The 14,614-nt window shown below is 34.4% G+C and overlaps 1 protein-coding gene across 1 annotated transcript; it reads right to left on the bottom strand.

The window, feature by feature from the left end:
* Positions 1 to 537: 537 nt before the first annotated feature.
* Positions 538 to 12,361, bottom strand: LOC125814463 (bZIP transcription factor 16-like). The gene is made up of 12 exons (XM_049493910.1): positions 12,242 to 12,361; positions 11,937 to 11,993; positions 11,767 to 11,841; positions 9,228 to 9,317; positions 9,076 to 9,135; positions 8,807 to 8,976; positions 6,546 to 6,600; positions 4,538 to 4,574; positions 4,169 to 4,446; positions 3,336 to 3,413; positions 3,136 to 3,261; positions 538 to 873 (listed from the first exon to the last, which is right to left on the bottom strand). Exons 1-12 carry the CDS (start codon positions 12,314 to 12,316, stop codon positions 769 to 771), a joined length of 1,206 nt encoding a protein of 401 aa, XP_049349867.1. The 5' UTR covers positions 12,317 to 12,361; the 3' UTR covers positions 538 to 768.
* Between the last annotated feature and the right edge of the window lie 2,253 nt (positions 12,362 to 14,614).

Here is a 14,614-nt window from a genome sequence, read left to right on the forward strand (position 1 = left end):
TTGAATGTTGCCATTAATGAAATACATAATTAAATTTTTTGACCAAATTAATAGCACTTGAAAACTGCCATATAAAACTATTGATTATAAAATTAATTCTTTTGATCATTCGTCCTAATTGACCATTTTGTGTCTTACGTGTAACATATCACGTAGAACACATGTATTTACATGTTCAATTTTATACAAATTTAAATGTCTACTTGTATACTCCAACATTGGAAAGCGTAGATACCGACTAAAGCAAAGTTAAAATGGCTCTGTATTATGTCAATATGAGAAATACTACTAAAGGGTTTATCTACATTTAAGCTCATATCATCAACATCATGCTGAATACATTGTATCAATACTTGTTAATATTGTTGTACCTAATGACAGGATGAATTCAAATACAACCAAAATCCACAATAATCATACAAACATCTATGGAGCATAGCAAAAGAAACTTTCTTCACTCCTGTCACCTTACTCAATATTAGTAAATACAAATTTGAGAATTTTTTTAGGAACACCTCCCTGCTGGATACAAAATAATGCGACGATCACATTCTCTACATATCATCCAGGTTTCTCGACCATAAAAGATTGGCCCGACAGAGAAACGATGGACTACGTTAGGCATATTACAGATCCTGATACTAAAAAAGGTGAGCTTTTCGCGAATTATAAACTACCTTAAATTAAACCTTTTCTTTTACAAAGTTTGTTAGGTTAAACTCCTAATCATCAATCCACATAAATGCAGCTAGTACTTCATTGACCACCCTACTGGGACTCGGTTTGTGAAGAATGCTGGGCATTTTTGCCTGGAAGATGGTCCTCTCGACCAGTTCTTGGATCATCTTCCCCCGGAACTTCCCCAAGCCTCTCCTGCAAAATCAAATCCGATGACTCATAGCATTAGAAAAGAACCCTATAACAACTAGGCCTCAATTTCAAACAAGTTGGTGTTGGCTAAATGAATCTTTACTGGCCAAGTCGCTCCATTTAAGCTCATCTCCGTCTGATATATTATATAAATCCTCATTCTTTTCTATACTCATAATGCTATTTTATAAAAAACAAGACAGAAAGAAGAGAAGTTGGAAAAAAGAAAAACAAACTTCAACAATTAAAGGGTAATAAGACACACAACTTCTTAAAGAATTTCAGAGACTCCCCCAGATTGGTTTCGTAATACTAAGCTCCTTTTTAGTTTACAATATTACATTTTGCTCCCTTGTTTTAATTTCTTTGTAATAATTCTTAACCTATCCATAATAAATGTAAAAGTATTGTGCTTGACCAGTTTGCCTTTTTTAAATAAATCTTCCGTTAATTAATTCTTTGAACATCTTTTTTTCTTCTTAAATTCGTTTAGAATAAATAACATAAAGGTTATCTCTGAGTTGCTGCTTCTTCATCCAACAATGAATAGATACTATTCACTTGAATACAACACTGATGCGATCCCTTCTAATGATACCATCCACTGTCATACTTATTGGTGCAGAACGCAAGTTGCATCCTTCAACGAATATATTCCGATGTCTCAATCAGGAGTACTAGGGATCTTTAATAGGGTGTTTAATGTTCATGTACCAGACAACATGAGCTATCGTCTTTCAGAAAGTGGAACTATCGTAGCCAACACTTACTGTCGCCAATGTGGAAAGATGATAGGGTGGAAATTTATTACAGTCCAAGAACCGGACATGTATGTTAGAGAAGGAAAATTCTGTATGAGACTGGACAAGCTTACTTTTTCGAATCACATACCGTTGCTTCGTTCAATTGAGGAAAAAAAATTCCAAGCTAATGAGGGAAATGCTGATCAAGATGGAGACTCTACTGATCAAGACGGAGACACAACTGATCAAGATGGAGACCCAGCTGATCAAGATTTAGCCACTAATGAGCAAAATGCTGATCAAGATGGAGACGCTAATGAATAGGTTCTTAAAGAACAAGAAGTGGGCGCTACTGAGCAAAATGTTAATCAAGATGGAGGCGCTAATGAGCAAAATGCTGATCAACATGGAGGCGATAATCAACAGAATCATGATCAAGACGGAGGCGCTCCAATGAACTGAATGAAGATGTAGAGCAACTAGGTGATGGACCAACTAATGAAGAAAATGAAGACATTGATACTCTGCTTATACAAAATGCTATAATTCATAATTATGTGATATTCTATTTTGAGATTGCACTACATATTATTACTTCAGGTTGGAATAAACCAATTTGAGACTACCGTTCTGTATATCATCATGTAGAGTCCTATTTGGCATGAGTAATGAGTTTTCCTTCACCACAGTACGTCTATTCTGAAGATGTAAGCCTCTCAAGTATCAACAAAAGGATCTTGACTTCTTATAAAAAACAAACAATAAACGTAAAGGCAATTATTGTGGTATTCTAAACGGAGAAGGACTGGAAATGGGTGATGAGTAGAAAATTGATCAAAATCGTGATGGGCAGCTATCATAGAAGTATCAAAACCAATACCCCTCAGAGTCAAATCCATGACAGAAGTTTTATGCACAAATGGATTTTAATCATTTCTTATATTTTTATTTCTGTGATATGCCTGATGTTGTTTATGGAAGAGATGTATAGGGAAAGGGACAGCGGACAGCAACAACACATTCATACAGGATTAATTGAACTGGAAGAAGGTTTGATTATAACCCCTGAGGCCTCATAAGCATGACATATAATGTCATGTAGTCAGTCAAGGAATCATCAACATCCACTCGAATATCCATGATTTCAAGGACAAACACAAAACCAATAGCAACAGGAACAAACAACCTTTGTAATTTTAGTTTAGCAGAAGAGAAGATATTCATTTAAGGATTATTTTCAATCAAATTTCTACCATTTCCTTCTCATTTTTATTCTAAAGGAATTTAAGAAAAAAAATATGTTTACAAAATTAATTAAACAGAGGTGTATAATGAAAATGATTAGTTAGTCAACTCACAACTTTTTATACATTACTTATAAATAGGATAAAAGAATTGTTATAAAGAAATCAAAACAAGGAAGGAAAACGAAATATTGTAAACTACAAGGATGGTTAGTTTATGCAGTCAAACCTTGAGGGAGGTCTTTAAAATTATCCCTATTAAGGGTAGAGGAAAATACCTTAAGAGATGCATTCTGAGCAAGAAGATGCTCGTACTCACTCCTGATACGATTCACTTCAGCTCTAAGAGAGGCATTTTCTTCCTTCAAAACTTCAGCACGCTGTGCAAGTTCATCACACTCTGCCTGGTTCCCAAAGACAAAGTGGAGTCAGGGTTGATCAACATTAACAAAGGAAACCACTGAAGGATAATTTATACCTGCTTTCTTAACCTAGATCGACGAGCAGATTCCCTGTTAGACTGCTTTCTTTTCTGCCTCTTAAGCTCCCTTTCATCCTGAACTCGATTGAAAAGAAAAGATCATCAATGACAATGCATTAAAACATCCAGAAAGAGAAGAAACACCAAGTTAAAAGAGATACATCCTCATTTGGAAAGGAAGAAAAACATTAGTTTGACAGAAATGACATCAGAAAAATCAGATGATCTGCTAATATGTGCAGTCCCCCTTTCAAAACATACAAGACTGGTAGGTGCTCAGCACTATGTGTACAGCAAGGGTTACACCTCATTAGAAGCCTATTTACTCTGCAACTTAGACAAAAAATGGAATTTTGATGCTGGGATCTTTGGTGGAAACATGTATTATTTAGTAGATAGTACCAAGACTTGTTTTTGTTCACCATATAATGGCGGAAGCAAAATACGTAATAAAATTCATGGAAATCTTGGCCCCTGGTTTTCTCTTCCAACTCTGTATCCTAACTCAGTACAAACAATCCCAGGCAAATATGTCTGCATTAATATTAAGGCATTAGTGATAACAAAATAAATACAGTGCAAATAAAACGATCCCAGAAGTTTGCTTTGATGCCTATATTGAACATTAAGTCCATTCTTCTCTCATGTAACCAGAACGCATGCTCTTTACATGTGTTTTATTTGGCTGTACATCACAGAATATTTACATGTGTCAATTCAGCTACAAGATACTTGTTTTCACAATTCAATGTACAGAATCTGATACACCGAGTGCTAAATCACAATAATGAATAAAAATTTCTTAACAAATGGAGACACCAAAAGGATACCTGAATCCACATCTGTGATTGGACGCTATCTCGCGATCCAGCAGTAACTAACCCTCCAGCAACTGAAACAGGTACCTTTCCATGCATTGCAGGAATAGACGATGAAGTGGCAGCACCCCAGTAATCCATACCAATATTCAAGTTGGTAGTGGGGCCAGGAATACCTCCAGCCCCAGCAGCTGACACGATAGCCATAGTTTGGTTAATCATCGAATGAGGAGTACCAGTCCCTCCATTCTGGGAACCATGCGCAGCATCGCCATTTTGAGATGTGTCAGCTGTAGCAAAGACAACATAGTACTTTTCTGTCAACTATGTTCATTGCCAAAATAGTAATCAGATATTCAAAGCAAATTCACATCACCAGACCTGAATCCTGCCTGCCTCCTGAATTCATTGGTGACTCCTAAGCAAAATCAAGACGACAAATAATCAGATGTAGTATAAATAGAGAGGTATTTTTCTTTCCACTCCTGTTTTCTTTCCATTGGAATTAGAATCAGTCATCAACCACACCCTAATTAAATTGACTGCAGATACATTCTCCCACTGAAAAATAGAATAGCTCGGCTAATACCCTGGTATTTAATCTTCATTGAAATTAATTGCAATCAGGCACAGATTACAACTTTAATTAAGTTCCTCTCTCCTATCTTCTCTTCCCAGTCCACTCATAATTGGTATTTTATACCCTTTGAAACTTAAGTACAACTACTACTAAACTTAGGCATTCTTGGGCTGTGGTTGGGGAGAAGTGATAGGGGTTGGCTGGGAGTTGGGGTTTTCAGGAGTGTGTTTTTAAAGTTCATTTTAGCTTTCTTTTATTTTTCAAAATTTTCTAACAAAACAAAGAACGGGCTGATAAAAAAACTAAAATACTAATATAATCAAAGAAGGATTCATATCATTATAAATACAGAGATATTAGAATTTTTCCTCACTCAAAAGTTTTAATTCTTTTCGAAAACAATCAACATAATTACCACCTATTTAAGAGATATTTGTCGCTCTAATTAATAGGTTGGTACTTCGATCTTCGTCTCACTAAATCTAATATGATTCCATCTTTGAGAAGGTAACCATAGTTAATTAATTTAAAGCTGAAAATTTAGCTTCTTTCATTTCTCTCTGTGAAGATTTTGGTGCTTATTATAAGATTGCATCTTCTCGTGCTAACATATTTTGATGAGTTCAATTATATGTCTCAATCAACTTTGAGTTTCAATTAACTTAACCTAAGTTATTTCCCTTACTTATTTTTCACTCCCTTCTATAGTGTGAATTATTCAACTTTAGATATATATCTCAACCGACTATGCCCTTCAACTGGAGAAGCAAGAGGGATTCATACAACAACAAATAGAGCAATGAATTTGCACCATTTACTAAGGTTTTGGACTTCTTCCCTTGGATATTTAGTGCATTTTAATTAATAGGGCAGTTGAAATATTGAGAACAATATATTGTTTTTATCTTTTTTTTGTGTTGATATTGATTAGGATTATGCACTTGGACATCTATTTGAGTAGTTCTTTTACCATATCTTATCATAAACTTTATGATATCTCTATCAGCTTGTTTCGTCTTCTAACACTTCTTGTACAGAAATCTTAGCTCCAACTTAGCTCCATATGCATGGGGAAGCCTTCGTTGTTTTCCAACCAAAACAGGTCATTATTTACATCAGTCATATCACATGTGTGTTTATTTGCATCTTTTTTTCCTTTTGACATCTATTATGTATTTCAACAAAAAATAAAAATTCAATTTCCTAATGAAATTAGATTCCTTCCACAATTATCCTATAAAACATGGTGATGAGTTTATTTTTAGTCTATTTTCTCCTCTAACTGAACAATAAATAACTTAATGCTTTGGAAGAGAACACCAAACGCATGTTGTGTTTGGCTTTGGTATCAACGGGATACCGCCCACCTCCTACCAGCAACAGGTACTAGGGTCTCCACCAAGGCTAGGACAGATGGAAGAAATCCCCTAGTGTTTTTTTGTCTCTTCATTGACCACTACGCCATACCCTTGGGTTTGGTTTTGATATTTATTTGCAAGTTAAATAAATAAATATTTTAAATTATGTATTCTGTTAAAAGCTTATTCGTTTTAGATCTAAATTTATAATAATTCTGGGGCTACACATGCGAGGGACGTATATATATATATATATATATATATATACATATACACACATGCACATAACTATGACTTCATTGAAAATTGTATAAAGCACATACAAGGCTGAAGCGAATTCTTTAAGATGGAAATTAATTTACAAATATTATACTTTCCATAAACAGGAAATAAGAACTATACTCTATCATATAATTATTGAAATAAACCAAATACATCATACAATACCCACATTTTGAGAATGAGCATCACTTCCTTCACTTGACCCTTCACTTCCACTCTCGGCACTGCAAGTCCAACATTGGCAAAGGTCTTAAGCCTCATGAACTGATACAGGTGGTATTTAAGCGTGACAACTTTAAAAAATTTAAGTAGAAACACATTCTCATGTGAATAGAAAATATAATTATTAGAAACAACATAATTAACTATCTGATATTGTGAAATATTATTGTACTCAACCCAACCAATAAGTATATATTCCTGGACAGCAAGTATCTTGCCCAGAAAAAGCTTAAAACATATTGGTGGACCATTAGGAAGGAAAAGAATCTGGGATGCTCTGAAGACAAGGATAGTCGTAGTCCATTGAGAAGATTAAGATGAACTCCCCTATTGTTATTTCATTTTTGGTGTAAAGAAGAATTCCCATTGCCTACAGAATCTATCCTAGAGATTTTGAATCTTTGTAAGTTGTATAGGACAGCAATTTGTCAGTTTCCTCTTCTGTATAAATGGTATTTGCACAGCCATTTGTGCACTAGCATATAAAATCATCTCCAAAAATAAAAGACTAATCAAAACAGTATTTGTTGTCTTGACCATAGATGGAAGGGCGTCGAAGGACATGGATTAAGGTAGAAGATTAGTAGGTAGCAGTGTGTTGTCTTGCAGTCCGTTCACATCAGTTGTCATAGTATTGCTCCGGTAGGTATTGTTTTGTTGTAGATTTTGTATTGTTTTGTTGTTTTCGTCACTATCTGTTGTTCTTGTACTTCTTTTTCCTGAACTGCTTTGGACTATTTTTCCTTGAGCAGAAGTTCTATAGGAAACAACCTCTTAACCTCTAAGGTAGGGTAAGGCTTGCATACACTCTACCTTCCCTAGACCTCACTTTGTGAGACTACACTGGGTATGCTGTTGTTGTATCAAAACAGTATGTACCAGAAAACAGTGCATGAGGAGAAGATCTCTCCAACCCAATCAGAACCATACTCTTATCTAACAACTTGTTTATAACACTGATTATCCCAAACAAATCTTAAGGCAGTCACGAAGTGCCAACAGTAAGCTAGACTAGGAAAAAAGGAGCATGACTTGCAAAGTTACAGTCATCAAAGGACTAGAATCCACTCAATGGGAAATGCACACTGAGCTGGCCACACAAAACAAAGAAGTCTCATTTGGCTTGGTTAACATTATTCAATTTATAAAAGTTACAGCAAGAAGTTGAGCTAATTTTATTTTTTTGAGAAGTTACCAATTTGTATTTATTTATCAATACATCACCTACGTTGTGCTGAAACCATATTTACAAGTGAAAAAGAAGAACAAACTGCTTCATCAGCCTAACAAAGAAACAAGGGTGTCGATCATTGAAGCAGTATCTTCATGAGCTAATGTTGATTGAGCAGAAAAAACAATAAGGCAATTGGGTCGTACGTGCCCATTTAATAACCAATCTTTTGCTTATACTTATATTTCAATATCCCGAGACTTTCATATTATGCACTGTTGTTGGTTAACATCAAAGTCACTGGTCAGTTATTGAGCAAGGGTAATAGAGATCCTAGATAATGATCTCTCTAATTTTATCCTCTTTCTTGCCACAACTATGCAGAACTACCATGTCTAGAAAGTTTAAGATACTTTTGGAGTGTCACTGAAGGTGAGAAGAATGGTGATAATCTTCTGTTCCATGAAGCATATCATTCTTTCTATCTTCATGGCTAAGTTGCTCGGACTCTTCACTTCCAATGTTGCACCAGTGTTGACACTACATGGGTGTGAGTTTGGGATCTGTACCCAATTTGGTCAACCAATTTTGGGTACCACTACCAAAATTGACAGAGAAATTCCAGACAGATTCAATGATATTTGTAATTAAAACCAAAGCTAAGGTGAAACTGGAAATAATTGAATACATTGTGTATAGTAATTACTATGTCACTCCTTTTCCTTTTATCTCCTTTCAGGATTCTCCTCCAATCAATATTTCTCCTCAAGTTTTCCACAAAATATCATATAATTTCGGTTTTACAACTCTATTTGTAGATATTTGAATTATTTTTCGTTGAATCTCCGCACTCATATCAATACCTGGATCCATATCCCCAAATCTTAAAATTTAGATCCACACCCGTATCGTAACCCCGCACCCGAGTCCAAGCAACTTAGCTTCATGTTCTGGAGTTCTTCCTCCAACTACAAACCAGTCACACCCACATCTTTCTTTATGATCACATGAAACATTCAGTTGAGAGAGCACGATACCTTTTAGAATAGACTCCATTTGCAGATGCTCCAGGTGTCTTACCAGGTCCGTTATTCTTCCCAGTGATCATATTCAAACTACCCAAGCTTCCCCTAGATCTCTTAATCGGCAATTTTTCCTTTCCCTCAGATGACTTACCATCCACTTCAACATTACCAGAGTTATTAACCTGCACAAGAAAAAATGAACAAAGCAGTATAAGAACAGGATACTTAAAGCATAGATTACATGGACAACGTTGTTTAGCACATTCAGCATAGATACTCACTGAAGCTTCAGCGACGCCATTTGGAGAAGGCATTGCAAAAGGACTGAAGGGGTAAGATCCCTGATCAATTAGGAAAATATCCATTTCTGGTTAGCAAAATAAAAAATGAGATGCATAGAGTAAGACATAGGACTCGGGCTACAAGATTATACCGGAGCAATAGTTGGATGAGCATATATACCACCATGGGGATACATTGCAACGTATGGATGTGGTGGAGTACCATAGGGTGGCATAAATTGCTGAAATAACAGCCAGCATAAATTGTTAAAGATAGATGACAGCAACTTGTCAGAGTAGAATATTCGCGAGTAAAAATAGAACCAAAAACTAGACCAAGGCAATATAAACCACAAAAAAATTGCTGATTAGAAATAATTCTTAAAACAAAAAAACAATATTTTGGTACTATTATCCATATCAGAATTATCTGTGCACTTTAACAAACCATGGAGATGAAGTCAAAAATAAATCAGCAAATTATTGTACAGAAATATGCTAAACTTATTCATATAGATTTCAGAAGGAAAATTGAGAAACTTCAACGAGGACTTGAAATGAAAGCCTCAATTGCTTTTGTTCTTAGTAATGCAATATGCAATATTGCAGTCTGGAACAAATTTGTTTTCTTCTGTTAGTTAACCATATTAACATTTCAGAAACAGTGGAGACTACACAAAGAACCATTTGAGCGAGACTATACCAAGTCTCCTTGTTTTCTTGATAATTTGGGACCAGGACACTGTACTAAAATCAAATTAATCTTTACTCTTATCACTAACAGGGAAGATGAAACCCCAAGAACAAATTACCTATGTTGCTTGCAGTGGCGGACGCAGGAATTTCATTCAGGGGGTTCGAATATAAGAAGTAAATTTACGAAAAGGTTGATTAAAAGGAGCGTAGTGGTGAAAGACAAGATCATTTTAACTCGTTTTGTCATGTTTCATTTAACATTTCCTCCTACTTATGTCTTGCTTCATCGAGCCTTTTTAAAATCTATTGTGCTTTTAGGAAAACAAATACAGTAGATATTTTTGAGTTGTGGCAAAACTTCTTTTCAAAAGCTGAAAACATAACTTTCTCCAAAAGCACTACTAAAAATTTTGGCCAAGCACAAATTTGATCTCTAATATTGATGAGAAAAAAATTTGAATTTATTAGTCAAACATGAAATGTTAATCTACAAAATAATTTTTTTTTGAATAAAAGGTACTCCTCGTAATAACAAATTATATAAATTCTACCAATCCCCTATTAATTTTGTTGTTTTAACGTTTTAAATATATTTATTACTAGGAGCCTATTCTTATTCTATATCCTTCGTAAAATGATATAGAATTTTTTACAAAATTTATATAAATATTATTTATGAAAAAAATCAAATGTTATATTAATTAATACTCCCTCTGTCCCAATTTATGTAACATTTTTCATTTTCTGAGAGTCAAATAGTTTAAGTTTGACCGAATATTTGCGCATAGAATTTTCAAATTTTTAAAAATGAAATTTATATATTTATAAACTACGTAAAAATACTATTAGTCAAAATAATTTTAAAAAATCAAAATATTTAAAAGATATATGAAAAATATACGGTCAAAGATAGACTTGTTTGAATCTTGAAATTCAAAAATGTCATCAAACTTCAACACAATTTCGTATAAGCTTTCGTGATTTTAGTATGGATATTAACCTTTGTAAAATCCAAATCAAACAACCTTTTGAAAGTTAATTTGTGGGCTGGGCTTTGGGAAAAGACAAAACTAAAACTTATAGCTAAAAGCTTGGGATGTGGGGAAAGACAAAATTTAAGCTAAAATTAAATAAAAGCGCGACTAGCAAGAATCGAACTTGGAACCTTGGAGTCATTCTGAACCCCCTTGACCACTGGGCTTCGCATCATAGTTGTAATGAGGGGGTTCATTTTAATATTTATACCCATAAATAATAATTTTAACCTTATATATACGATATAATTTTTTAATCGAGGGGGTTTGGGTCCCCCTCCCATCCACCAAGGTCCGCCCCTGGTTGCTCGGACTCTTCAAAAAATGTTTTTGGGTGTGTGTCGGATCATTCAAAAGTAGTATATTTTTTAAGGATCCAACACGGGTGCAATAACATTTCTAGAGAGTCCGAGCAACTTAACAAATTACCATATCATCATAGAACCACAGTCATTATAAACTAATCACTGAAATATAATGAACTTAAATCATCTATTCCTTATTTTAACTCTGGTGGATCAGGGGGTATATAATTGAAGCAAGAAGCATCTTACCTTATTTTAACTCTGGTGGATCAGGGGGTATATAATTGAAGCAAGAAACATCTTACCAAAAGAACCTACTTTACAACTTCACTGCCTGGTATGAATTTCAGTAGTAGAAAAGTAGGCTTATCAAATAGACCTAAGTAATTGAGCTAATAAATAGAAATGCTTAAGTATGAAACTTGCTAAAAGACAAATATCTTTCAAGAAATCGCTATAGCTCAAGCTCATAAGTATCAAAGTTATATCTTAGACAGCTCTATGTGCACCAAGTAAGTGTGATATCTTTAGTTACACACTTTTTCAATAAGAAGCCATGATTAAACTAGCCTTACATTAAGCTAGCAGATCTGATTTTTGAAGGAAACTCAAAACATCACGTGAATCAGAGCCACGCCATAGTGAAACTTGCATACCTGAACTCCCCACATATAAGGGTGCGCTTGAGGACTTGATGCCATAAACCCGTGAGGAGGCATAGGAGAATATGCCTGCATAATGATCATCAACGTCCTTTGATTACCAACAAAGAAAAATCAATAAACAAGACAAAAGGCGGAGAAACTATGCTACAGAGAAACCAAACCTGAAAGCCAGACCAATCTTGATTAACTGGGCCAGCGGTAGTAGTAGAAGTTTGCTCCTAGATAGTATCAAGAAGCAAAACACATTAGTTGGTGGTATGACTCAATCTACTCACACAAAAATACTTGTTCAGGGGAAAATTGATTTTTGTTTTTGATACGAAGTCTCTTTACTGAACACCAAGCCAATGCCAAAAGTATGTGGAAATCGTTTATATGTCTCAAACTGAGTCACCCACAAGCGTCTATCAAATTTACGAGCTACCCATTCAACACAGTATTCTCTCTTAGCACCAACAACAGTTACCTGTGAATTGGGGGGCTTTGACTCTTTTGCTTGCTTCGCCTCTTTTGGGGATTTATCCATCTCACTGCTACCCATGGCTCAACTGTACTACTTCAAAAGTTCCTCAAACCATTCTGTCATGCACATAGACCCATATAAATCAAGAATCAGTTTTAATCACTTTCTAACTGACAAAAAATCTACACTGAAATTGTCAAAAGTAACAAAATAGACCAAAAGCACCACAGACCAACGGCTCTATCAAGCTGTCAAACATCGCCAGATAATTGGACTTAATCAGCAGTATTCACCAACCCAATAGTCCATGCAAACAAATTGCCTGTTAGCTTATTACTATCTCCTAACTTACAAATGAAAACTGAATAAAAAAAAGCATAAAGTTCAAGTCCACATCCCACATACAGAATTTATGATTAATCAATCACAACTACACCTCAATCCCAATCCTCCGACCCATTGGTATCCATTTCGAATACTGGAAAGTGCTCCATCGATGTTAATTTGATTTCACATAGGCAAAGGAAGAAGGTTGCAGTAAGTCCACAACAAGAAAAAGCGACCCAAAACACCCAGTAACCAATTCAACAACAAAAATAAGCTAACACACACAGAAATTAAATTAGTGGTGAATTTAGTTACCAAGAAAATTATACAAAACCAATGTAAATATAGTCCTTTAGATAATGAATCAACATGCAAAATTATGCGAACAAGAATAGAAAGTGACCCAAAACACCCATTAACAACTTCAATAGATTTTGAGTTCATATCTGAACCATCCGGTGTGCTAGTTTCCTACTTGAATTATTACTAACTATTTATCAAAACACATCTCAACTATCAATTGTTCTCATTTCCTACCTACGTACACAATGGTGATATGTCAAGTAGGAAAAAATGTGTTTTTGATAAATAGTTGGTGATAATTCATGTAACTCGCAGCCCTGATAGTAAAATGCATGAAACTCCAAAAAAAGTAATACTTTATGTATATTCTTCACCATTAAATCTAAAATAATTGGTGAATTTAGCTACAGAATTCCGTAAACAAAAAAAAGAATCGACCCAAAACACCCATTAACAAATTCAACAACAAAAATAAGCTAAAAACACAACAGAAATTAAAATAATGACAGGATTCAGCTTACCATGAAAAACTATACAAAGACTGGTGAATCTGAAGAACTGGGTAAGCTTCAGCTGCTATAAAACTCCAATTACAGTCAAACCCAGTTTAAAATTTAGTACCCAGCTATCTGGTTATACCTCAAAATTAGCAAAAAACAATCAAAGATTGAATTTTTCAAGATATATTAGGGATAAAAAACGACAAAAAAATCCCCAAAAATTGAAAAAAATAAAAGAAAAATAGGGATTTGTTTGTGAAATTGTCGATGTTGCTGTTCCGATGATTTGCAAGAACAGAAAGAGAAGAAGAAATTGTGAAGTTTTTCGATTTGCTTTGTGTTTTTGCTGATTGTTTTCGTAGACTAATTTCAACGGTTCAGATTTGTGTTATAAAAAGAACAGGTGGACTATTTTCTTAACAACACAATTAGCATTGTTAGGATGGTGGTTAGTAAAATATTAGACTAATTTGAATAGATTGTAGTATTTCTCGGTTAGTTTTTTTTTTTTTTTTTTTTTTTTTCATTCGGTTATGTATTAGATTCTCAATTAAATTCGAATAGTGCATTATAGGCTCATTTGGAAGATGACGCTCATAACAAATAAAAAATCATATGAATACACAGGGGTTACCTGCAAGGCTGCATATAAAGCTAGTCACAAATAAATCTATGAACCAAATTGTTGCTACTACTACGAGCTTTCCTCTCAGTCTTTAAAAGATTTAGTCTTTCCACTATGTTCTTATTAATATGTAACACAACTGTTTCAATCTCTACATTCAAGTGCTTCAATGTAGTTCAGTTCCTAGCCTTCCAAGTGTAATAAACAATTGCTTCTTTCTAGTTCATTTCAGAACAACTTTCACTTCACCAATTTGAAGTTGTATTCCCAAACACACAGATCAATTATCAATTATTTGATCCTAAGAAATATATTTTTCAAAAATTTGACCGATCAAACATGATAACATTAAACTCCATACCGAATACATCTTAATATCATGCTTATAAATCTATACATATTCTAATAATTAAAAAGTAGAATACATATAGAATTATTTCAACTTTTTAGGAAATTGTTTCTTTTGCTATTGCTTTTGATCGTTGACCTACTGATCCATTGTTGATAGGTGAATAAGAAACTGCAGCAACTAAAAGCTCTCAAAAAAGCAGGGACTCCAAGCTATCAAACTCAACGTAGAGGGTCGTGGCATGGTGAAGTACCTGTAGTGGCATATAACTC

The sequence above is a fragment of the Solanum verrucosum genome, unplaced genomic scaffold (assembly GCF_900185275.1).
Source record: "Solanum verrucosum unplaced genomic scaffold, falcon-dt-bn FXZP01000268.1, whole genome shotgun sequence".
NCBI lineage: Eukaryota > Viridiplantae > Streptophyta > Magnoliopsida > Solanales > Solanaceae > Solanum > Solanum verrucosum.

Excerpts from the sequence above, each read along its gene's own strand:
- LOC125814463 (XM_049493910.1), bottom strand. The coding sequence starts at position 12,316 with ATGGGTAGCAGTGAGATGGATAAATCCCCAAAAGAGGCGAAGCAAGCA. Across the intron at positions 11,994-12,241 it reads CAAAGCCCCCCAATTCACAG|GAGCAAACTTCTACTACTAC; the intron begins GTAACTGTTGTT and ends GATACTATCTAG. Across the intron at positions 8,977-9,075 it reads ATGGCGTCGCTGAAGCTTCA|GTTAATAACTCTGGTAATGT; the intron begins GTGAGTATCTAT and ends TTTCTTGTGCAG.